Genomic DNA, 26146 nt, shown 5'->3' with positions numbered 1-26146 from the left:
CCAGGAGTCAGTCCAGGAACACGACCAGGGAAGGCTGCTACTGCAGGGACAACCTTTCACAGGGGCTGCTGGAAGCCTTTTTGCTGGTGTGCTCTGGGTGAATCACTGCGTTCCGGTTCCTGGACTTCTGAGTTCCTTATGCGGGTTCATCTGCAGCAAGACGGATTGCTTCCGTCCTCTCCTTGGCCTTCTTCCTCAACTGTGGCTGTGTGCAGTCATGGTGAGCTCTAGAGCTGAGGCTCAGGGTTGTCATGAGCACAACCATTCTCCCCAACATCCCTGCCATCTCCGCCTCTTACTCTATCCCAGACCCCAGGGCTGACGAAGCCAGATGCTACCGACTTGGGAGGGCCCTCAGGCAGGGGCCAGTTGGCAGCCATGTGTCACGGGGAGCCGGGCCTGCAAGCTGGAAAGGTAGAGCAGGATGAGGTTAAGTGACGAGACGGACCCTATCCACATCCTGAGGCTGGGGGATCATCCCAGGACTGGGCCCCGTCAGCCCCTGTGGCCCACAGGACAGACCCACTCGTGCAGCTACCTGGAAAACCCGCAGCCCTGGCCCACCTAGCCCCTACCGCCAGACTGAGCACTGAAAGGAACAAGAGCATTATTCAATCGTTTTATTGGAAAGTGGTTAAAAAGTAAGGCACGGAGTTTGTGGGCCTAGCAGCTTAGTTTCGTGGCTGCTCTTCACGCTGTTCGGGACGAGCACGTGGACCCAGGCCGGAACCGTGAGCACCTGCGTTTCTACGTGGCTTGAAAATTAAATACTCTAATCATTGGTTACTTAAATACCTGATCAGCAACCTAAATGAAAGGCACGCTATTGTATTAATATAAAGTTCATTACAGCCTTATTAGAAAGCTTCTGGTATGAATAAACAGTAGGAAATCAAGTCTCATGGCTGCTATAAAGGCTAAGGCACGTCTGGCAGTACTTTACAGCAGATGCCTAATGAGTCAGAAGGTGAGATGAAGAAGTTGGCAAAGGTCATTTCCTTAGTGTGGGAAAAGTCTGAGGGCATAGTGAACTCCTGGACAGACAGACCTGGCTGGAAAGGCCAACAGGCCGAGGTGGGCTTTCCTTGGCATAGCCATCCCGAGCGAGCGCTGTCAGCCTGCTTTCCCAAGAGGAAGAATTTTACTCAAAGCCATTGTCAAATTTAAGAAAAGCTTCTATTTACTTTACAGCACCTAGCTGTAAAGAAACCTCCATCAAATTCAGTCTGCTTACTAGTCACAAACCTTGATTTTGGAGAAATGTACACTTTACTATGGGTGGCTTCATGAAGCCCCACTGGAAGCAAGGCGCGGGGTGTCTACTCAGGCAGGTAGGAGTCTCCCTAGCTAGCCCTGGACAAGCCAGCCTCTTACGCTCTCAGCTTCCCTGAGGAGCAGCCTTTGGAAAGCCCCTCCAGGCTCCGAGCAGACTTTCAATCCTCCGTGATTTCCATGTGCCCATCTCCTTGACAAAGCCCTCCAAAGACCTGTGGCTACAGCAAGGATGGGCAGGCACTGGCTGTCTCATGGGGGCTCAAACCTCATTTACAACCTGGGTTCCCCAAGGGGGAACAGCATGGTCTTCTAAAGACAAGCGGAAACCAATGTCCAAGAAGGGCCTTGAGCTTTCATGAATGGTTTCTTGGTGAGATCACTTCCTGGAGGGAATCTAGTAATTTGCAATTGTTTCTAAAAAAGATAGTGTTTTATACTCTGTGCTGCTGGGTACACCTGGTAAGGAGCACGTCCTCCCAGACCAGGCACAGGGACACCATGCCTTCCCAGAACAAGGCTCTGTGGTAAGCGGTGTGCAGACACCTTGGGGAAGTAAGGGTGGATGGGTCAGTTCTCACCGAAGGGAAGCAAACGTGTCTCACTGTGGCCATGGAAAGCCACAGCGCGAGGGGCTCAGGAATTCCGCAGCAAGGCTCAACTCAGCAGCAAGATAGGACCCTAGGCTGCTTACTTTATAATCAGCTGGCAGAGTGTGAGGAGAAAGTACATTTCCTCCAAATAAAAGACCAACAAGATTAATGTCTCAAGTGATTACATACAAAACAGACAGAGGGAACAGGACACAGCTTGCAGGGACAAGAGCAGGATTGTCCTCCCAAGGCCCCTCCCCGCTGCCGGCGCTGGCAGGAGGCTGGGGTGGTGCAGGTCTGCAGGCCAGGCTGGGGAGTGCGTCTCCCACAAAGTTTTGGGCTGTGATCTGTTGGAAGCGTGTACAAGATGTTTAAAACTTCTCATATGGGTTTTGTTCTTTAAACAAACCTGAAAGGAAGAGAAGGAATATGAATTATAATGAGTAGCATGCTCCTAAGAAAGCCTTAGGACTGTGATCTGTTGGAATTGTGTACAAGCTGTTTAAAACTTCTCGTATGGGTTCTGTTCTTTAAACAGATCTAAAAGGAAGAAAAAGAACATGAATTATAAATTCACTTATACCACTGAAAACAAATCCACAAAAGCAATACATGTCTTTGACTATGATGCCGCACACCTGTAATGCCAGCACTTGGGAAGCAGGAAGATTACTTTGAGTCTGAGGCCAGCATAGGCCAGAGACACTTTCAAAAACACAAAACGGGGTTGGAGAGATGGCTTAGCAGTTAAAGCTCTTGCCTGTAAAGCCAAAGGATGGAGGTTCAATTCCCCAGTACCCAAGTAGGTCAGATGCACAAGGTGGCGTATGCATCTGGGATTCATTCAGTAGTGGCTAAAGGTCCTGGTATGTCTATTCACTCACTCTCTCTCTCTCTCTCTCTGCCCCTCTCTCGAATAAATAAAAATAAAATATTAAAAAAAACTTGGTAGACTTCTCAGTGGTTATAAAGATGCTTGTTTGCAAAGCCTGATGGTCTGGGTTTGATACCCAGAACCCAAATAAAGCCAAATGTACTAGGTGACATATGTGTCTGCAGATCATTTGCAGTGGCAAGAGGACCTGGTGAGCCCATAACCAACCCCCTTCTCTTTCTCTTTAATCAATTTTTTTAAAAAGTTAAAAAAAAAAAACCCACAAAACAAAAACAAACAAAAAGCAATACAGTCTAGTAAAGTTTCACATATTTTACTGAGGCCATTAAAAAAATGAGTTCTAGCTGGGCGTGATGGCACACAACTTTAATCCCAGCACTTAGGGGGCAGAGGTAGGAGGATTGCCACGAGTTTGAGGCCACCCTGAGACTACATAGTGAATTCCGTGAATTCCAGGTCAGCCTGGATCAGAGTGAGAGAGAGACTACCTCAAAAAGCCAAAAAAAAAAAAAAAGATTCTAAGCAGACTCCACTTGCTTGACCTCTGCTAAAGTTGAACCAAATAAACAAAATTTATTGAGAACACTAATCCTAGTTGTGGAAGCTCCTCACAAAGAGGACGTAGTAAAGGGCATGGTTCTTGCACAGTGGATGGCTAGAATTACACAGGAAAAACAAAACCGTCTCACTCCTGAACATCCTTGGAACTGCTGCTGTGCTTTGGAATTAAGGCTATAAAGAGATCAAAGACCATCACGATGACTATCAAGTATTACAATACATAGGCCTGGGACAAAATGTCAAACTACTGCCGGGCGTGTGGTGGTGCACACCTTTAATCCCAGCACTCGGGAGGCAGCGGTAGGAGGATCGCTGAGATCTGGAGGCCACCCTGAGACTCCATAGTGAATTCCAGGTCAGCCTACCTCAAAAAACCGGAAAAACAAACAAAAAGTAAAACTACCATAAAAATAAATGCGACATAGAACAGGGACTAGTTGGAAAGCAGAGGGGTTCAGTGGACAGTTGGGGGGGGACGGTGGCGGTGGTCACGGCCCCCTGTGCACATGTTGTACACGTGTGGGGTTGTCAATACCAAGTGGACAGTGGGGGGAGGGATGGTGGTGGTCACGGCCCCCTGTGCACATGTTGTACACGTGTGGGGTTGTCAATACCAAGTGGACAGTGGGGGGAGGGACGGTGGTGGTCACGGCCCCCTGTGCACATGTTGTACACGTGTGGGGTTGTCAATACCAAGTGGACAGTGGGGGGAGGGACGGTGGTGGTCACGGCCCCCTGTGCACATGTTGTACACGTGTGGGGTTGTCAATACCAAGTGGACAGTGGGGGGAGGGGCGGTGGTGGTCACGGCCCCCTGTGCACATGTTGTACACGTGTGGGGTTGTCAATACCAAGTGGACAGTGGGGGGAGGGGCGGTGGTGGTCACGGCCCCCTGTGCACATGTTGTACACGTGTGGGGTTGTCAATACCAAGTGGACAGTGGGGGGAGGGGCGGTGGTGGTCACGGCCCCCTGTGCACATGTTGTACACGTGTGGGGTTGCCAATACCAAGTGGACAGTGGGGGGAGGGGCGGTGGTGGTCACGGCCCCCTGTGCACATGTTGTACACGTGTGGGGTTGTCAATACCAAGTGGACAGTGGGGGGAGGGGCGGTGGTGGTCACGGCCCCCTGTGCACATGTTGTACACGTGTGGGGTTGTCAATACCAAGTGGACAGTGGGGGGAGGGACGGTGGTGGTCACGGCCCCCTGTGCACATGTTGTACACGTGTGGGGTTGTCAATACCAAGTGGACAGTGGGGGGAGGGGCGGTGGTGGTCACGGCACCCTGTGCACATGTTGTACACGTGTGGGGTTGTCAATACCAAGTGGACAGTGGGGGGAGGGGCGGTGGTGGTCACGGCACCCTGTGCACATGTTGTACACGTGTGGGGTTGCCAATACCAAGTGGACAGTGGGGGGAGGGGCGGTGGTGGTCACGGCACCCTGTGCACATGTTGTACACGTGTGGGGTTGTCAATACCAAGTGGACAGTGGGGGGAGGGGCGGTGGTGGTCACGGCACCCTGTGCACATGTTGTACACGTGTGGGGTTGTCAATACAAAGCCAAAAATACACTTAACGTAGCCGGGTGTAGTGGTGCACGCCTTTAATCCCAGCACTTGGGAGGCAGAGGTAGGAGGATCACCATGAGGTCAGGGCCACCTTACCTAGTGAATTCCAGGTCAGCCTGGGCTAGAGTGAGACCCTACCTTGAAAAACAAAAAACAAACAAACAAAAAAATACACATAACGGGCTGGGGAGACTGCTTAGTGGTTAAGGCATTTGCCTGCGAAGCCTAAGGAGCCTGGTTTGATTCCCCAGGACCCACGTAAGCCAGATGCACAGGACATATGCATCTGGAGTTTGTCTGCAGTGGCTGGAGGCCCTGGCATGCCCATTCTTTCATTCTCTCTGCCTCTTCCTCTCTCAAATAAAATATTTTTTTCAAATAAAATATTTTTAAAAAATATTATTTAAGGGCTGGAGATACGGGTTAGCAGTTAAGGTGTTTGCCTGCCAAGCCAAAGGATCCCAGTTCGACTCTCTAGGACCCACATAAGCCAGATGCACAAGGGGGCGCATGCATTTGGAGTTCGTTTGCAGTGGCTGGAGGCTCTGGTGCACCCAGTATCTCTCTCAAATGAATAAATAAAATATATTTTAAAAAAATAAATAAAATTTTTTTTTAAATTGAGGCTGGAGATTGCTCAGTGGTTAAGGTACTTGTCTGCAAAGCTTAATGACCCAGGTTCGATTCCCTAGCACCCACATAAAACCAGATGCACAAAGTGACGCATGCACCTGAAGTTCATTTGCAGGAGTTGAAGGCTCTAGCGCCCCATTCTCTGCCCTTGATCTCTGTATCTCTCTCTGCTTGCAAATATATATATATATTTTTTATTTTATTTTATTTTTTGGTTTTTCGAGGTAGGGTCTCACTCTAGCCCAGGCTGACCTGGAATTCACTATGGAGTCTCAGGGTGGCCTCAAACTCACAGCAATCCTCCTACCTCTGCCTCCTATCTGCCTCTGCCTGGGATTAAAGGCATACGCCACCACACCCGGCTTATAAATATTTAAAAAGGAAAAAAATGGGGCTGGAGAGATGGCTCAGCGGTTAAGGTACTTGCCTGCAAAGCCTAATGACCTGGTTCGATTCCCCAGTACCCTCATAAAGCCAGAAGCACAAAGCGGCTCATATATCTGGAGTTTGTTTGAAGCGGCTAGAGGCCCTGTCATGCTCATTCTCACTCTTCTCTCTCTCTGCTTGCAAATAAATAAAAGCATATATACATACATACATATGTATGTACGTATAAGTACTGGTTTTTCGAGGTAGGGTTTCAATCTAGTCCAGGCTGATCTGGAATTCACTCTGTAGTCTCAGGGTGGCCTCGAACTCACAGTGATCTTCCTACCTCTGCCTCCTGAGTGCTGGGATTAAAGGCGTGCGCTACCACGCCTGGCTAAAAGTATTTTTTTAATGAAATAATTTAAAAGGGGGAAAAAAAAAAAACCCAGCAGAAAACCACCTAAAGAAGTATTTGGACCGTGTGCTATTTCATGTGAGCTGAACAGTTCACCCTTCTTGCAGCAGCAGGACCTCCTGGGACTTGTCCCACACAGCCGCGCTTTCCAAAGTACAGCCACCCGGTGAGCTTTATTGTAAGCCAGAATCATCAACTGCCACTGGAGGGCCAAGTCAGCCATGCAAACAGTAGCTTCAGAGGAGCCAGTACTGACACGGAGGACCCTGGCCTGCTGAGGGCTCTTAGCTGCTACCCACACTGGGAGTCACTGGAAAGTGTAAGCTAAGAACGCCAGGAATGCAGAGGCCCAAGGCAGGGGTGAAGCAGCAGGTTAGCACCGTGGAGGAAAAGTGGAGCGTGAGAGCCAGGCAGCGTTAAGCACAACCACGGGCACTAGGGAAGCCTCAACTCTGGCCACAGCACGCAGAGACTATACGCACGCAGAGCACTGGAGAGTGGCTCTACCAGCTGCTGTGTATCTGGCCCTAAAAGGAAAGGAAAACAATGGCCAGGGGTCAAGGCTAGAATGAAAGCCTTTGGGCTGAAGTGCCCCGCCAGGGATGGTAGGATCAAACCTGGCCTGGGTAGTCTAGCCTCAGCTCTCAGTGCTGGTGAGACTTTCGAGGAGCCTGACCAGATGAGGAGAGCTCCTGGCCAGGGGCAGAACTGACCAAAGAGCAGACGCTGGCAGAATGAGGTCTCTATAAACCCCAGGAGGAGAACCAAGCCCTTGCGTATGTATAATTTCAACAACTAAACTTAGAGGAGTTGCACGTGCCAGAGCACTGGGCTTCGCTATGACATCTCTCCACACGGCTGAAACAAACCAGGGCTACAATATGGAAATGAATGCCACCCAAAGCCATGTGTGGGAGGTTTAATTTAAGATGCAAATGTTCAGCCATGAGGCCCTAGAGCCTGACTGGACCAAGAAGGCCATGACTTCATCAAGGAATCAATCCATTCATGGATTTTAAATTTTGACAGCATTGTAGGAAATGGGCCCCAGCTGGAGGAAGCAGGTCACAGGGCATGTCCTTAAAGGGCCTGTTCTGTAGTGGGCCCTTTCTCCCTCTGCTTCATGACCGTGGGGCCGTCGTGAGGTGGGCAGCTTTCCTTCATGCTCCCGCCCTGCTCTGCCTCGCTCAGGCCCAGCCACAGGCCACGGACTGAGACTCCTGATGACGAGAGCCACAACAGACCCTCCCCTTGTTTTCCTCAGATATTCTGTCACAGCAGTGAAAAGCTAACTATCACACCCAGTGATAAAAATAATGTCCTTAAATGGGTCAGATCCTAAGGTGCCGATAAAATATAGTATTTCCTTCTACACAGAATCGCCTCAGAAATACATTTGCTGGGAAAGGTTTCAGAACCTTCCTCATCAGATTTCTTCTACAGACAGGACACAAAGCCAGTACCGTGGGCTCACAGGCCTACAGTCCCATGTCCAAGAGGATGAGGGCATCAACAACCATGCCCAACAACACTGCCAACCACAGGATCCAGTGCAGAACTCTCTAGTGATCTTCATGAGCTTCAATGCTCAAAGCAGGTGGCAGGTTCAATATTTAATCCACATGCAAATCATGATTCACTGTGCTCGATTTCCACTTCATTCCCAGTGGATACAAGTTTATCTGAGCACTGTGTTCACTATGTACTTTCTAAGTCACCAAAATCTCTCCAAACAAGGTGGAGGCCATGAAGCAGTGAGGGTGGCAAGCCTCAGTTTAAGCCAATTCTCTGAAAAAGCAGGTGGCTTCCCCCACCCAGAAGACCAGAAGGGCTGTACGGCCAAGCCACAGCACTGAAGTTACCTGGGAGCACCCTACTTTAAGGCAAACAGTAATTCCCAACAGTTCTGAATGGAAAAGTTTCAATACTTCATGAGCCAACTAGTGCCCCAAAAGAAACCACAGCTGTGATTTAAAATAAATAAATAGCTGGGTGTGGTGGCGCATGCCTTTAATCCCAGCACGTAGGAGGCAGAGGTAGGAGTATTGAGGATTGCTGTGAGTTCAAGGCCACCCCAAGAATACAGAGTGAATTTCAGGTCAGCCTGGGCTAAAGTGAGACCCTACCTTGAAACCCCCTCCCAAAAAATTAAAGTAAGTAAGTAAGCCTTCTGAGAGTTCCCCTTTTAAGGCATTCAGTTGAATGTCTATGGTAGTGCTCTGGTAACAGCCACCCGCTGTCCTCAGTGCAGACAGGCCCTCAGAGAGGCAGCTGAAGGCCAGGGCCTGAAGGTTCCTTGATTCCCAAAGAATCCTAATAGGCACACCCATGCTTACCATATTTTTTCCTGATTTCATCATGTCTTGACTTCATCTCTGCTCTCCTAAAAAAAAAAAAAGAAAAAAAAACCACAAAGAAATATGAAATAGTGGCAAAGAACAAAGGACAAGGACAAACCTTTGGCATTCTCTAGCAGGGAGCGTAGGTCACATCCCACCAACTACAGATCGATTTAACTATCTGTATTCTCTATGCTTTTCAATCAGTCAATTCAGATCAAGCAGCTCATGGTGCTGCACATTTGTAATCCCAGTACTCTTGAGGCTGAGGAACTCAAGGCCAGGCTGGACTATACGGTAAAATTATACAGTAAAAGATGGCTCAAAACAACAAACAACAACAAAAGTTCAAATGCCCAATGCTCTGATCTTGAAAAAAAATTCTTATGCAGAAAATTCATAGGGGGGAGGAAGGGTTTTACCACGGGATATTTTTTATAATCATGGAAGATGTTAATAGAAATTGAGGAAAAAAATAAATAAATAAAAAGAAAATGCATAGCTGGATGTGGTGGTGCACTCGGGAGGCAGTGATAGGAGGATCACTGTGAGTTCAAGGCCACCCTGAGATTACAAAGTGAATTCCAGGACCAGAGTGAGACCCTACCTCTTAAAAAAAAAAAAGAAAGAAAAAGAAAAAAAAAAGCATGGATCAGATGGATCAATAAGATCCTTGTGCTAGGAATGAAAATATAAATTTTTTTAAAAATATATATATTTATTTTGTCTTGTTTTGTTTATTTGAGGTAGGGTCTCACTCTAGCTCAGGCTGACCTGGAACTCACGATGTAGTCTCAGGGTGGCCTTGAACTCATGGCAAGGCTACTACCCCTGCCTCCCAAGTGCTAATATTAAAGGCGTGCACCACCACACCCAGCTGGATTTTTGGGGGAGAGCTGTATGTGTGTGTAATACGTGTAGGGCACACACATGTGAGAAAGCCAGAGGACGATGCTGGTGTCGTCCTCCCCTTATCTTCTACCATGTTTCCTTAAGACATGGTCTCTCACTAACCCTGGAGCTCACTTGACCCTCCAGCTTATGGAACCCCCCCACTCCTGGGGTTACAGCCATGTGCAGCTACCCCCGGCTTTATCACATGGATGCTGGGAGTGAACTCAGTTCTTCACACACCACCGAGCATCAACCCAACCCCTCATGCCAGGTTCTGAAGACAGGAGTACAACTGTTACCAATTATGTCGTGGCACCTGATTTTGGGGTGGCAGCATGGCAAATCTGTCAATGTGATGGACAGGTATGACATCATGCACTCACAGGGCTCTGTGCGGCCCCAGCACACATTAGGAGAGTACTGTCCCAAGTTTGTAACAGCAGCGAGGTGAATTGACGCCTATGCGTGAGCCTTGCTAGCTTATCCCGAGAGGTTGGGGTGCCACTCCCTCTAGACTCCAGCCACTGGGCAGTGTCAGGAGCACCACATACACAGGTTCTGCCTGGCGCTGCTCCCAGCTGCCACCCTCCTGCAACCAGCAAGAGACACCAGGCAGCTTGAACCCTGAGGACAGGCCAGAGCCCCCAGGAGGCTCCTGTCAATTATCTTTCTAACCACAGCCTAGAAAATCCCAAACACTCAACACACGCTTCATTTTTAGAAGCTGAAAAAATTCATGACTCATAAGCCTTATTTCCTAGGGTCACCCGGATGCAAATTCCCTGAAGTGCCTGTGCCTTGAGCCTCGCCTCACCTCTCCTCCTGCCGCGCCCTCCTCTCCTCCTGCTCCCTCATGGCCCGTTCGTCACTCTTATCCGCCTTCCGGCTCTTCTTCCTCCGGCAGCAGTAGCAGCAGCAGACAGCAATGCCCAGAAGCACAGCGCCGCCCAGCACCGATATGGTGATGATCAAGGCCTTAAAGTTCACTGTAAGTCCAAGCACAGGGTTAGGGCCATGGCAAGGGTCACCTCCGGAGAGCTCCACCCGACCCCAACATGGGGAGCTGGCTCTCTTGGTTTGCAGCTGTGAGAGTCAAACTATGTGGCCGGCCAGCTTTGATATTCTCTCAACTCTGCATCTTATTGCTGCGCTGGGATTAGCCACATGAGCTATGTGTACAAGAGTTCTGGGAAGCTGAACTCTGGTTGTCACATTGGCTTGACAGGTGCTTTTATCCACTGGGCCATCTTCCCAGCCCCTTTTCTTCTTGAGATTAAAAAAAGATGTTTTGGGGCTGGACAGAAGGCTTAGCGGTTAAGGCATTTGCCTGCAAAGCCAAAGGATCCAGGTTTGACTCCCCGGGACCCATGTAAGCCAAAGGCACAAGGGGCGCATGCGTCTGGAGTTCATTTGCAGTGGCTGGAGCTTCTGTCAAGACCATTCTCTTTCTATCTCTGTATCTCTCTCTCAAATAAATAAAAATATTTTTTTTAAAAAAGATGTTTTCAATGGGTGTGGTGATGCATGCCTTTAATCCCAGCACTTGGGAGGCAGAGGTAGGATGATCACCTTGAGTTCATGAAACCCTACCTTGGAAAAGCAAAAAAAAAAAAAAAAAAAAGTTTTCAGCCTACAGTTAATACATCAGAAAGACCAAGCACTAGTGGTATTCAGACTTCCAACACTGACTGTTTATAAATGAGGTGACACCCCAATCAGAGTGAAGAACATCCCAACCATTCTCCAGAGAAAGAAGTTTCTTTCAGGGTCACTGACCAGCAGACCCGAAGGCCACAGGCACGGTATGCACATCTGAGCACTACAGACACCAGGTATGAGAAAATGGCCAACTAGTCAGTGTCACTCTGGTGTGACTCCCTGGTACAGCCAACCTTCAGGAACAGATATAAGCTGAAAATAAGCTTTAAGATTCTTTACAACATCTCTTAAAAATCTTTAAATTAAAATTAGAACCCTTTCAAGAGCCCCACACTGCTTTTGCAAACGTGTCTCAATCACGCAGCTAAGCTCTTTACTGAAGACCCTTCCACACGTTGCAAGACGTTTTGTTAAGGTGAGTAAGTGACCCTGCACACAGAGGTTCAGGTCTGGTGAGCCTGGATGGCCGCGGTGAGGTGGAGGCTGGGGACCAGTTTTCTAGTTTCCCTCAGCCTACAGCACCCAGATGTGCACTGCCCGGGGGCTGCTTGTCTTCAGCTTAGTAAATGTCTTAAATCAGAAATAGGCAATACATCCGCTCAAATGCCTTTCAGCTCTTGACCCCGTGGTTCTGCCTGTCTCATGTGAACGTGCATTAACTGCAAAAAGTAGCAGTAATATGTGCAAGTAGAAAGGAGACCATTAGCATCAACAAGTGGTACTATTTTTTGACTGGAGAATCATAGAAAAATTTGAAAATAAGGACATTAGCCAGGCGTGGTGGTGCACGCCTTTAATCCCAGCCCTCTTGGGAGGCAGAGGTAGGACGATCACCATGAGTTCAAGGACAACCTGAGACTACATAGTGAATTCCAAGTCAGTCTGAGCTAGAGTGAAACCCTACCTTGGAAAACCAAAAAAAGAAAGTAAGATCATTAAGATAGCTAGCTCTAAAATCTGTCTACCCCCAAGAGCTTCTCTAAGAGCTACAGATAAAAATTGAAATGCTGCCACATTGGGAAGCCAATCTGTAGGCTCCTGTGTGTTAATCCTATAGGGCAAATCCAGGAACCTCTGCCCAGGGTACACAAGACTACCTGAAGAGAAGGAAAGACATCCTACTTCAGCACAAAGTGGTAAAGTATAAACATCTCATTTTCTTCCAAATGAATATTAACATTTGAAAGTCTTTACAATTAAAACTTTAATCAAAAAGTAAGAATGAGTCAGGTGGGGTGGCATATGCCTTTTGGAGGCAGAGGTAGGAGGATCATCATAAGTTTGAGGCCATCCTGAGACCACATAGTAAATTTCAGGTTAGCTTGGGCTAGAGTGAGACCCTACCTTGAAGAAAAAAGAAAAAAGAGAGAGAGAGAGAGAGAGAGAAAGTAAAACATGGCCAAACGTAGTAATGCACACCTTTAATCCCAGTACTCAGTAGGCAGAAGTAGGAGGATCACCATGAGTTGCAGGCCAGCCTGTGCTATAGTGAGGCTCCTTGAGGAAAAATAAAATAAAATAAAATAAAATAAAGCAGGGATGGGGAAATGGTTCTGTGGTTAAATGTGCTTGGTTACAAAACCTAATAGCTTGGATTAAATTCCCCAGCACCTATGTAAAGCTATATACAAAGTGGTGCATGCACCTGGAATTTGTGAGAAGCGCCCATGCTTTCTCAAAAAATAAATTAACAGAGCTAGGAGGATCGCAGTGAGTTTGAGGCCACCCTGAGACTACAGAGTAAATTCCAGGTTAGCCTGGGCTAGACTGAGACCCTACCTTAAACCACCACAAAAAAAAAAAAGTTTAAGTTAAATAATTTTCTGCTAGGTGTGGTTGCATATGCCTTTAATTTTAGCACTCGGGAGGCAGAGGTAGGAGGATCACCATGAGTTCAAGACCAGCCTGAGACTATGTAGTAAATTCCACGTCAGCTTGGGCTATACAGTGAGACCCTGCCTTGAAAAACAAAACAAAACAAACAAATAAACAAAAAAAGTAAGCAATTTGCCAGGTGCAGTGGCACACACCTTTAACCCCATCACTTGGGAGGCAGAGGTAAGAGAACCACTGTAAGTCTGAGGCCAACCTGGGACTACAGAGTGAGTTCCAGGTCAGCCTAGGCTACAGCGAGACCCTACCTCAAGAAACAAACAAAAAGTTTAGCATTGTGCCTAGAAGTGCACACAATGATTCTAAAGTTATCTATAAGACTAAGAATCCAAAGTGCAGGCCTAACGTCAGTAGCACAGGCCACCAGGACCTCTGGCTGAACTGGGTCACTCCCTTGTACTCTGCTCTGGGGACACCAACACTGGACCCATTGAACAAGCCTTGTTGCCATGGAGGCCAGACCCAGCACAGGCACGTAGCCCTGTAGCAGGTTTCAAGCCCCATCTCAGAAGTCACCAAACAAGCCAATGGCATGCTGCTTTGGGACGCAGGTACCCACCCACCTGTCAGCACAAGGCTGCCTCCCACGGACGCTGGCCTGCTCCCCACATCCTGGTGCAGCATGTGGTGGCCGCACATGGCTAATGAGCCTCTGTCCTCCCGCATGCCCAGGAGCGGGCATGCATGTTCAGTCATCCTGTAGCCTGGGTGGGGATTTCATTTCACAAGAGAGGTGTCAAGAACACCCACCACCTGGCAAGCAGCTGGGCACCTTCAGCCAGTCATGCAAACCTACAGTGCAGGCTTCCTCTCCACCCACCCAGGGGAACAGAGGGAGGCCGAGTGCTCTGGTCAGCTCCACGTTGCTGCAGTGAACCCCCCCCCCAAAACGCACAGTTTATGGCAGCAATGGGATTATTTCAGGCTTTCAGATCCAGGGGAGGTTTGGTAATGGCGAAAGAAGCTGGCCCCCATTCACAGACCCAGAGGGCGAGGGAAAAACTACCACCAGTACCACAAGCAAGAGAAAACTGGCAGCCAAACAGCAGGGAACCCAGGCAGAGCTCAAGCGTCCTGCGTATCTTAGGCTAGAAATCAGACTGGCTTCCAGTAATACCTTAGGGCTGGACCCCAGGATCCGACCCAGTGACTCCTCTTCTGGCCTGATGGCTGGAAATCCAAGTTATGAGCTTTAATAAAACATGAGTCTAGAGCTGGGTGTGTTGGCGCATGCCTTTAACCCCAGCACTGGGGGAAGGGGAGGGGTGGCAGAGGTAGGAGGATTGCTGGGAGTTCCAGGCCACCCTGAGACTACAGGGTGAATACCAGGTCAACCTGTGCTAGAGCGAAATCCTACCTCAGAAACAAAACAACAAAACTCTTGAGTCTAGTGAGGGACATACATTCAAACTATTAAGCTGAGTGAGCAGCCTCCATGCTGGGTGACCTAGAGCAACCAGACAGAGCTAGTGTTTGAAAAGTGCCACCGGGCAAGGCCATGGCATCATATGCAGGGCGGACCTGCTAAGGTTGCGTAGGCTCAGTGAGCGACAGCTGGCAGCACGGAGCAGGACTTCCTTCTGTGAAGGCCACCCCAAGGTCTCTCAGTGCTGAGCAGGACTTCCTTCTGTGAAGGCCACCCTAAGGTCTCTCAGTGCTGGAACAGTCCTCCCCATTCTGCCGAGCTGTGTGTGAAAACCCAGGCGAACACTGGTGCATGCTACAGGCTACGAGCTGGTCTGGAGAGGAACATGTGGGACACGTGCACGTCATGAAGTGATGCACTAACAGTGAGTGCTCCAGCTGGTGCTCCAAGCCAGGGTTCCTGGTCTAAGGCGGGGACGGTGGCGAGTGGTGCCACAGCCTCAGCAGGCCTTTTTCTGCGCAAGGACAGACACGCAGCAGACACGGCGGGCTCGTGCGCTTCGTCGCGCCTCCTCCTACCTCCACATACCCCTAAGCTTCTGGATTCCCGGGGACCTCAACGTCAGCTAGGCTGTTTCAAATGGAGGCTGAGGGATTCTGAGACAGAAAGATTGTTAAACCAGGATAAGAGGCAGAGGACTCAGAACCCAAACACCCAAGAGCAATCCTCAAATGGTTCTAAGAATCACTAATTCCTTCACAGAGCTAAGGAGGCCTGTGTGACCCCCAAACCTACCACCACCAAAGGAAGACTGATTAATTCACTGCAGGAAAACGAGTTTCAGGTGGCAAGACACAGCACAAAAAAGGAAAAGCATGAAACAATTTGAACTCCACAGTGCTAATCTCTCTCATGAGGGAACAGCTAGCTGTGAAAGTGACCGCCAGAGTTAGACGCTATGCCTGGGCCAACAGGGTGCTCGACTGGGGAATGCTGGGCCGTGGGGATCCATGCAGGGAGTCACAACAGGTGGCCCATGAGCACCCCGGCAGAGCCCGTGCAGAGGAACCGAGCCAGGCTTCCTCGACGCCCTCCCCAGGCCCCAGAGGGCGGCGGTGTCCAGCGCACAGGCTGAGCCCTGTCCGAGCCTCCACCGCGGCATCGCTAGCTCAGGCGTCCTTCCACTGGCGTGTCAGCTACAGCAGCACGCTTCTACCAACTCATGCTGACTGAGCACGTACTAAAGTAGTCCAGAAGGCATGAATTTTGCAAGAAATAAATGTCAACAACTTACCCCAGCAAACACCCCAGCGAGCAGAACTCAAGTCACAAAGAGAAGAAGGGGGCAAGATTTTCCTAACGGGGTAGTCCAAGCAAGCCTTGTCCGTGTTGCACCACAGGCACTGGAAGAGACGACACCAATCAGATGCAGAGGGCAGGAGGCGACCACCCGCGCCACTTCCGGTGGTGAAGGGCCTTAATATCCACCCAGTCCTCCTCACCCTCACTGATCTCAGTCAATGTCCACACGGTGCCCTTGTTTTACCCAAGGTCCCCACAGAGCCTGTCTGGGCCTCCAAACTACCCTGCCCTCAGGCCTCTACAGCCCACTTTTCCCCTGGCCCTCTTCCCCAGGCCTGCGACTGGTTCCCTCCGTCCTCAAGGAGGCATGCCCCGCCCCAGGGAATTATGCACCCCCACACTGCAGCATCGCCAACCTTTGGGCAAGGGCAGATGCATGTGGCTTTCACTGGGGGGGAGTACTCTGGGGACTCAGGACTGGCCCACACTCAGCAGGCACTCCTTAGGCGTTTGCAAGAGGACACTGTGTAGGTGGGTCCTGTGCCAGGCTCAAAGCTGGAGAACCTTCTAGAGGCTTACATCTGAGCCTCTCAAATGGGGTGTGGCCAAATGGGTCAGAGCCCAAAGCAGGGCCTACCACACGCACCACTGCAGCATCAGGCAGGGGAGGGCGCTCACTCTGCGTGGACGGCTATGGTAGTGGGAATGGGGGGTGGATGCGCAGCACAGCTGGCCTGGACAGGTGTCCTCAGGCAGATGACACAGAAAAATTCTGGTTTCAGGAGCTCTGACCCTGCCAGCCCACGTGGAGCCTTTGCCTATTATGAGACATCTTTTCGTTCTTCAAATTTTTATTTACAACTTCCACGATTATAAAAAATATCCCATGGTAATGCCCCCCCCACTTTCCCCTTTGAAACTGTACTCTCCATCATATCCCCTCCCTATCTCAATCAGTCTCTTTTTTATTTTTATTTTTTCAGTCTCTCTTTTATTTTGATGTCATGATCTTTTCCTCCTCTTATGATGGTCTTGTGTAGGTAGTGTTTACGAGACATCTTGATGGGAACAGTTACTTGATCTTTAGTATGATTAAAAGATAAGGTTTGGGTCTGGTTGGAGTAACGCCTGTCACAAGGACATTACGATGTGCTCAGTCTGGCAGCTGGCTCAGCTGGCTGGTTAAGAGGGTAGTGCTGACTACATGGGCCGGTACTACCTGTTCGGAACCCTCGTCAGTGCTGCATGTTTGCTGGTGCTGAGCACCGCGTGGCGAATGGCAGCAGATCCTACTGCAGACAACCTCGTCCACCCCTGTGGTTCCATCCTGGATTTCTTTCTTTAATTTCTTTTTGGATATACTCCACTTTAAAACAGCTGAAGTCATAAATATCTGATTTTCTATTTTTCTGACAAGGAACTTTTAGGAAAACAGCACTCTCATGTGGTTCTTTTTTAATTTTTTAAAAAATATTTTATTTCTTTATTTATTTATGAGAGAGAGGGAATAGTTGTGCCAGGGCATACAGCCACTACAAATGAACTCCAGATGCATGTGCCACCTTGTGCATCTGGCTTATATGGGTCCTGGGGAATTGAACCTGGATCTTTTGGCTTTGTAGGCCGGCACCTTAATTGCTAAGCCATCTCTCCATCCCTCTCATGTGGCTCTTGCTTTTTGTGTTGGTGTGTTTTTGTTTTAACATTTTATTTATTTTCAAGCAGAGAGAGACAAAAGGAGAGAATGGGCACACCAGGGCCTCTAGCTTAGCTGCTGCAAACGAACTCCAGATGCACGTGCCATTTTGTACATCTGGCTTTACATGGCTACTGGGGAAGAGCGCCCTGGTCATTAGGCTTTGCAGGTAAGTGCCTTAACCCCTCACTCAGTAATCTCTTCAACCCTCCCTGGTTGTTTTAAAACTAAAATAATAAGCACATGGTGAACAACTGGCAGTGACAAGGACACTCAGTGGCTGCAGCAGCATTTCTAGTCCACTTGGTCCCTGAAGGCTTCCAGAACCCTGTCTCTAGACAAGCCCTCAGGTCCAGGCTAGTCCTCTGCATCCTGCCTGTTGCCGCCTTGCTGTCTGGGTTCACAGCAAGGTCAGGCCTCGGGCTCTTGGAGACTGGATCCACCTATTTGACTTGGGCAGGTCAACACTGACTTGATCAACACTACACACAGCCCAGGGCAATGAGGCTACAAGGCTGGTACAACAGGGCATTATTTGTACGTCCAAAATGTCTACAGGAAAACCCAGAGCCAAGAAAGAAAACACCACTCACTAAGGAGAGCAGACTCACCCAGCAGGCTGCCCATGTCAGCACCCAAGGCAGGAGCAGCTGCTGATTTTTACACCAAATATTGTCCACTGATGTCCCACAAAGCAAAGGATATGTTTTAGACCTGCACTATTGCCATTTTTAAGATATTTTGTTTTTGTTTTTGTTTTTGGCTGGAGAGATGGCTTAGCGGTTAAGACGTTTGTCTGTAAAGCAAAAGGATCCTGGTTCGATTCTCCAGGACCAACGTAAGCCAGATGTACAAAGGGGTGCATGCGTCTGGAATGCATTTGCAGTGGCTGAAGACCATGGTGAGCCCATTTTCTCTCTCTTCCTCTTTCTCTCCCTCAAATAAATAAATAAAATATATTTTAAAAACATATTTTGTTTTTGGGCTGGAGAGATGGCTTAGCGGTTAAGTGCTTGCCTGTGAAGCCTAAGAACACTGGTTCAAGGCTCGATTCCCCAGGACCCACGTTAGCCAGATGTACAAGGGGGTACATGCGTCTGGAGTTCGTTTACAGTGGCTGGAGGCCCATTCTCTCTCTATCTGCCTCTTTGTGTCTGTCACTCTCAAATAAATAAATAAAAATAAACAAAATTTTTTTAAAAAGATATTATTTCTTTATTTATTTGAAAAAGGTATAAATGTATATAGATAGGTGATAGATAGGTAGACAGACATATAGATATATAGATATATATAGAGAGAGAATAGGGTGCTAGGGCCTCTAGCCATTGCAAATGAACTTCAGATGCATGCACTACCATGTGCATCTGGCTTATGTAGGTACTAAGGAATCAAACCTGGGTCCTTCGACTTCACAAGAAAGTGCCTTAACTGCTAAGCCATCTCTCCAGCCTCCTACTGCTACTCTTAAAAAGTCACTGCTGGGCCCCTTCCTGTGCCCTTTTAAGGTGGCTGTGGCACTTTAAGAGGCTAACACAGAAGGGCAAAGGGAAGAAGTCTTCATAAAACCTGGAGATGAGACGGTACACCTCCTCTCGGGATATCGTCTGGAGTCACATGTTAAAAAATAAATATAAAAAAATATAAAGCCACTGCTTCTTTTTAAAGCATGCCTAGGGCTGGAGAGACAGCTCAGTGGTTAAAGGTACTTGCTATCAGAGCCTGGCAGCCAGGGTTCGATTCCCCAGTATCCATGTTGGGCCACATGCACAGAATGGCATATACCTGGAGTTCATTTACAGCAGCAAGAGGCCCCGGTGCACTAACACACACACTCACTTGTTCGCTCATAAATAGAACAAAATTTAAAATGTTGGCCTAGTGTTCTCAAACGTTGTCATTAACCCACTGTCAGGGAGGAGCACATAGCTACTCCATCCCTAAGCCTCCCTGGGGTGGAGTCTCAGCCTCTCTAGAGTCTCCAGGAAGAGACACACAAGAAGACTGTTTCCTCTGCCAACTACCGGTCCTTCCTGCACTGGGCGAGACAAGGCATAGTAGAGCTCCGCGGTCCGGAGCCCAAGGAGGAGATGCTGTGGCAGCCAGGAGCATCGCACAGTGGAACAGCTAAGAGCCCCTTAACAAAACAGATGCTCACACACATCTTCACGAGGTCTCTGCTGGGGTGCTGTTTCCCCACTGCTGGTACCAATTTCTCCCAATGGGTGGCTGCATGCCAATTCCATCAGATCACAGGGCGACCCATCCATAAATCTTCACAAAGTGGAAGGAGGTTTCATTCCAGAATGGCAGCCTCTTACTCGAGGACACAGTGGGGTTTAAAGGAATGGGGGCGAAATGCACACATGCAGTGTCTTCCCGGTGGACAAATGGCTCGAACCCCCCTCACTTAAGTGGCAGCTGTCTTTATCCTGACTCCGTGCTCCTGTGTGAGGAGCTGAGAGAAGCTCCCATAGGCCTTGGCAGCTGCAGAAAGTATGGGCATCAGGACACAACCATGGCCCAGAGTTCAGACAGACCGCCTCTCTGTGAGGGAGTGCAGAGAGGGGAGGTCAGAGGGGCTCTGGGCGCTCAAGCTGCCACTCTGCTCCTAAGTCTCAGTCTCTGAGCAGGACGGAAGCCTCAGACCCCAGACCTTCCACAGAGAAACACTGCCTGGTCACGGGCCAACTGGAGATTAGATGCGTGGCCCATGGCTTGTCACTTAACATGAGCACACTGGACACTTCTCAGCCAGTCCAAGGAAGGCCCTGCCCCAGGCCGTCCATGCCTAGACCGCCTGCTGCAGGGCAGTCACAGGTAACAGCTGAGCTCCGGGACGGCCACGGTTTTCATAAAAAGGCTGAATATGACTGAGAGGCTGGAATAACACTTCACACACCCCTCAGCCACAGAGTCCTTCCCTGGACGGGGAGGGAGTGGGCCACGCTACTTACCGAGACGTTCTTGAGGCATTCTTCACAGGATCTGTTTGTGTACTGAGCACAACCTGCAGCGAGAGACAAAGGCGACATGAAGAGAGGACGCTCAGAGGCAGGAGCGAGCGGACAGGACCCGGGTGCTGTGAACCCCACTTTCAAGGAGCACAACTGACTCCCAGTGCAGGCAGGGCACCAGAAGCGCCACCCCCATGGCACCATCCGCACAGGACCTGGGAAGAGGATGCTGAGCACCAGCGATGCTTTTTGACGCTCCTTCAGGAGTGAGCCGCAAGGCTGCCCAGCCAAGAGCCACCGAGACCCACTGCCATCAGCACACTACTCCCTGGGAGCCAGAGGGCTCGGCAACGTCAGCGACACTGCCCAGAGGCACAGCCACGCCCGCAGTTTTACGTCCACACTTCATGGGCCGTGGCCAGCCCCAGAAGATAACCCCAGGGGAAGGCCGGTGCTGTCGGCCTGCTCCCATCATGCAGAGCACCTGGGACACGGCCTGGACTCACAACACTGCTGCTTCAGGAAAGGGTCCTGCTCCACACTGCTATCAGCTTTGGGACTCAAGCAACTCCGAAGCACGGAAGTAGTTTATGAATGAACCAGCGAGGCCCAAAGCTTCTCCCCACCATCCCTAAAAACAAAGGCATTTTGAGGAGCCCCGCACTTAACACTGTTCAACAGGGAAATTGTATATTGAAACTGTAGTGGGGTGCACTCTCCAGAATGCCTAAAATTAAATGACAGACGGTGCGGAACGCTGGCGCGAAGGTTTTCAAAACGGACTAGAGTTGCTCGTCAAACAAACATGCCCACTTCGTGAACGGCAACCCCACTCAGGAATTATATCCAAGAGCAGTTAGGACGCACTGCCACAGAAAGACTTGTACAGGCATGCTCACTGCAACTGTCACAACAGCGACTGAAAACAGCCCAGATGTGCACATCTAGGAGGCTGAACACCCACACAGTGGGTCATCCAAACACTGCATCACCTTGAGCCACCAAAGAAAATGAAAAGGATGAAACTGAAAAGCACCATAGGAGCTCAAAGAAGCCTTAGAGGACAGATAGATGGTACAGCAAAGGGGCTTGCTTGTAAAGTCTGTCGACCTGGGTTCGATTCTCCACTGCCCATGTAAGCCAGATGTGCCAAGTGGCACATGAATCTGGAGTTTGCTTACAGTAGCAAGAGGCTATATATGTTCACATATGATCTCTCTCTCTCTCCTTGCAAATAAGTAAATGAGGGGGCATTTACTGTGGATTGACATTGGCAGTCTGCATCTGGACAGGACAGGACAGGAACTGAGTTCAGAGAGAAAATTCATCCAGAGTTTCCTGCATAACACAGTAGGAAAACCTTACCTCTAGCAAAATATGGTGACAAAACTGCCCTCTACTTTTGAGCAGATGTGAGCCAGCATCTGAGGCCCCTGAAGGGCTACAGACAATCAAGTGCCATCACTCACTCAAGCTGGCGTCTGCTTCCCAGCTCTGTCCACTGAAGGGCAACAGCAAATTGGGGTCCTTCTACAAACTGGCTTTCTGAGAAAAAAGGTGAGCAGCTAGTCTAGACTGATGGAGATTAGGATTCAGCAGTTGAAACCTTGGATTTCAGGGGCTAAGGAACAGAAAAGGACATCACTGGGGTAACTGGTAAAATCTGTGTATAGGCCGGGTGTGGTGGCGCGCGCCTTTAATCCCAGCACTTGGGAGGCAGAGGTAGGAGAATCACCATGAGTTTGAGGCCACCATGAGACTACACAGTGAATTCCAGGACAGCCTGGGCTAGAACGAGACCTTACCTAAAAATAAATAAATAAATCTGTGTATAGAATATACATTAAATCAAGTGTTCACTTAACATATGTACGTTAAGTGCCTTGGCTTTGGGAATTCTCTCTTCAGAATTTAAGGGTGCAAGGCTACCGCAGATTTGGTCAAAGCAATGTGATTATGATTTGTCAATTTATAGTAAAAAATTTTAAGTAGCACATCAGCTATATTATGGTGAGTTTAAAAAAGACCCCAACAAGCAGACACAGGGAGGGATGGAGCGGGGCAGTAAGCATTCCCCGCACAGAAGGGCAGTCAGGGCTCACCGCAAAGGGCTCTTTCTATCATGCTGGGAAGTGGGAAGGCACCAGGAATGGCGAGCACACGCTCTCCAACCTTCTTTCACAAGTCATCTACAAGAAAGAATGGCCTGCACTCTGAGACTACATAGTGAATTCCAGGTCCAGAGAGAGACCCTACCTTAGAATACAAAAAAAGAAAGAAAGGCCTGGCAGTCTGACACAATGGCCATGGTGTTGATGAGGTCTGGGCCCTTGTGCACAAGATGTTTTACTAACCATTCTTTTGTAAGCTGAAAGAACTAAGCTCCAAGACACACCCCCTGAGCTCTCTACCCAGGGACTCTTGATTATGGGCCGGCCAGTATGAGTCATGAGAGTCCAGGAGGAAGGGGCAGAGCTGATCAGCACTTCTCCTCAGGCCAACCACAGGGTGGGTCTTCAGTACCAGGAAGCATCAGGCTGTCTTCACCTCAGTAAGTCCACAACTCTTGTAGGAAGGAAAGAAACACACTGACCATTTACAATTGCTCCAGTGTTCACTTCTCAGAAGCCACAAGCTGTCTCTTACCGCCTCAGGGAACACAACCACGTGCTGGAGATAAGAGAAAAATGTCCTTACAGTTCTTTAGTGCAATACTGAACGTGAGTGTCTTGACTTTGAGGCCCTCTATGACTTAGGCGTTAGCCTAGATTCTACTTACTGACTTTTATTTATTTATTTCTTATATTTTTAGTTATTTATTTGAGAGATACAGAAATGGGCAGGTAGAAAAGAGAAAGAATGGGCACACCAAGGCCTCCAGCCACTGCAAACAAACTCCAGATGTGTGCACCCCTTGTGCATCTGGCTTACATGGGTCCTGGAGAATCAAACCTGGGTTCTTTGGCTTTGCATGCAAGTGCCTTAACAGCTAAGCCATCTCTCCAGCCCAACTTACTGACTTGTAAAAGAACTTTCATTCACTTTAGAAATTAAATGAAAAGACCAAAAAAAAGTGACTCATGTTTGAATATCCCTTAAGTTCCAGGTGAGTCAACTAATAATGTATAACTTACAAAAGGACACACCTATTTGTGGGGAGATAATTTTTTAAAATGCGAAAACAAGTAAATACTGTTTATCATGCATCAATCACACAGGTCTCGGGCTGCCATCTTCAATGCTCTCAAAAAGTCCTGGTGCTCAGTTTGGGGTGAACACAGAGATCATCCCCACTGCCAATTTTAGGTGGGAAAAGAAGACAGACATCATCTTAGACAAACAAGTCCTGGTCACCGCAGTATTTCAGGAGAAAATTAAGGAGAGGTGGGGTAGCAAGCCACACATGTGTACCCTGTAGCACCCTATGCAATTCATTCAGAAAGCTGGGTTCTTCTGGGTCAGGGAGCAGGAGGGGAAATGCAGATTCATCTCCAAACTGAGTCCCGCTGTAAGGACCTGCCACCCAGTGACCTGCACCAGGCCTGAGTGTGCCCACGGAGGACCACGACCTAGGTAGGGCCTTATAGGGACCACCTATACCCACCTGAAGCTCTGGGACAATGATTGCACACACACCATTAACAAGGGGCCCAAGCCGGGCATGGTGGCGCACGCCTTTAATCCCAGCACTTGGGAGGCAGAGGTAGGAGGATTGCCATGAGTTCAAGGCCACCCTGAGATGACAGAGTTAATTCCAGGTCAGCCTGGACCAGGGTGAGACCCTACCTCAAAAAACCAAAAAAATACAAAATAAAAATAATAATAATAATAATAATAATAAGGGGCCCAAAAGTCCTATTAAAATTTCGTCAACTCCAAGAATTGTGCTCTAAGGATCTTTGAGGATCCCTAACGTCTGCACTCCGACAAGGCGCACTAAGTATTACACATTAAATTTTGGGCAGGTACTATGTACTCTCCCTCCACCTCCACCTCCACCTCCCGAGTGCTGGGATTAAAGGTGTGCGCCACCACGGCTGGCAAGAAAAAATGTTTTAAACGTTAGTAGGTATCTTCCTATGGAGTGCGAGGCAACAGAAAGTTCACAAGGAACAAATTCTGTGAGAAGGAGGAGACCCTGGGGTTGTAAGATGTGTCCCTCTCCAGGCACAAGGAAATGCATATCGCAAGGGCACCTGCACGGGCATGGCACGGATATCCCCAAGCAGAAACACCCCCTCAGGAGCGCAGTCACTCCCTGGAGAACTCAGCTGTGCCCTACAGGGGCCTTCTTCCCCAAACTGCCCTTCAGAAGCTCGGCTAGGAAGACCCCAAAGCCAGGCCAAGGCCGAGATGTTCTCCTCATCCAGGTTTCTGGCAATGCTGAAACACTCCCGTGAAGGCTTCCCATGCCATCAGACTCCTTATCATACTGTTTGGTGTAAGGTCCTCGCTATGAAGGAGTCCTTGGGACTCAATTTAACACCAAGACCCCTGTGCAGTCGCTCAGCTCCTGAAACTCAAACACTTGAGCCACACTGCTGAGGTCGGAGACTTGGGCGTATCTGGAAGCACATACAAGAAAGTTAAACAATCCTGAGCTGCGACAACATGCAAACGTTTTTGGACACAAAAGAGAAGCCATGCTGTGCCAACTTGAGGGCGCCTGGGCTAACATGGGTTGAGGAAAAACACTGCGCCCGGGCAGCTGTGAAACTTGTCAAGGTCGTGAAACGGTCCAAGTCGACCCTCCCAGTTTAAAGCCTGGACACAGCCGGCCCAAGAAACACACGCTGGGCTCCAAACTGTGGCTAGGGGAATGCACTTTTCATAACTAGGTTCGTCACGGAGGTGGCGCGCCGGGCACAGACAGGAAGGCCAAATGCCCATCCAGGTCTGTCTCATGAAGAAATCGAAGCAGCTGGCTTCAAAGCACAAGTCACGACAACATCGGTTCAGATAGAGCCTCGGTTTCTCGCGCCTTGGGGCATAAAACAGTGTTCGCAATTCCGGAGGAGGGCGTGAGCTCGGTAGCGCGCAAGAGGCCACGCCAGCAGCCCTGACCGTCGTCGCGGGGTTTGGGGCTGCAGAGCAACACGGAGGCACACGGGCGGGGGCGGGGAGGAGGAGGGAAGGGTCTGTGCTGGGGACGTGCGGAGGTCACGAGTGACCACTGATGCCAAAGGGCCAGAGCGGGACTCTCCTCCCGCGGCCCGCGAGGCGTGGTCGCAGAGGCAGCACCGCTTCCGTCTACAGCGCACGCTGCCCGGACGGCGCCCGCAGCCGCCCTGGGCCGACAGGACAGGACCCGCCCGGCCGCTACGGGCTGTCCGCGAGGGGACCGCGATCGCCGGCGCTCCGCCGCCCTAGCCCGAGGCCTTACCGGCGGGGAGAGGCACCTGCGCCACGGCCGCGGGCACGAGCAGCAGGAGCAGCGCGGCGCCGCCGAGGGCCAGCCCGCCGGGGACAGCGCCCGGGGCCGCCATGGTGCTTGGGCCACGCAGCGCCGCCTCGCAAGCTTCCCGCGACGACGACGACGACGACGACGACGAGCTCCCAGGCCGGACTCGGCCCTCGGGCAGCGGAGACGCAGGAAATGAACAGGAGGGGGCGTGGCCTCAAAGTGCGCAGCCGCAGGCTCCCGCTCGCCCCGCCCCCTGCACGTTCACCGCGCCCCCGCCCCGCCCCCGCGGGCGCGGCTGTGGGGTGCAATGCGCCTGCGCGACAT

The 26146-nt window shown here is 49.9% G+C and overlaps 1 protein-coding gene and 1 non-coding gene across 2 annotated transcripts; one reads left to right on the top strand and one right to left on the bottom strand.

Moving 5' to 3' along the window:
- Positions 1 to 605: 605 nt before the first annotated feature.
- LOC101600593 (PTTG1 interacting protein) lies at positions 606 to 26146 on the bottom strand. Its single transcript, XM_004669344.2, has 7 exons — positions 26093 to 26146; positions 25802 to 25991; positions 20419 to 20471; positions 15758 to 15866; positions 10360 to 10531; positions 8649 to 8695; positions 606 to 2274 (listed from the first exon to the last, which is right to left on the bottom strand). Exons 1-7 carry the CDS (start codon positions 26144 to 26146, stop codon positions 2237 to 2239), a joined length of 663 nt encoding a protein of 220 aa, XP_004669401.2. The 3' UTR covers positions 606 to 2236.
- On the top strand, positions 18957 to 19082 carry LOC123461359. The gene has a single exon (XR_006637643.1). It is a non-coding gene; the product is annotated as a small nucleolar RNA SNORA26 (small nucleolar RNA).

This window comes from Jaculus jaculus, chromosome 5 (genome assembly GCF_020740685.1).
Source record: "Jaculus jaculus isolate mJacJac1 chromosome 5, mJacJac1.mat.Y.cur, whole genome shotgun sequence".
In the NCBI taxonomy this organism is placed as follows: Eukaryota; Metazoa; Chordata; class Mammalia; order Rodentia; family Dipodidae; genus Jaculus; species Jaculus jaculus.
This window is presented reverse-complemented; position numbering and strand designations above follow the sequence as displayed.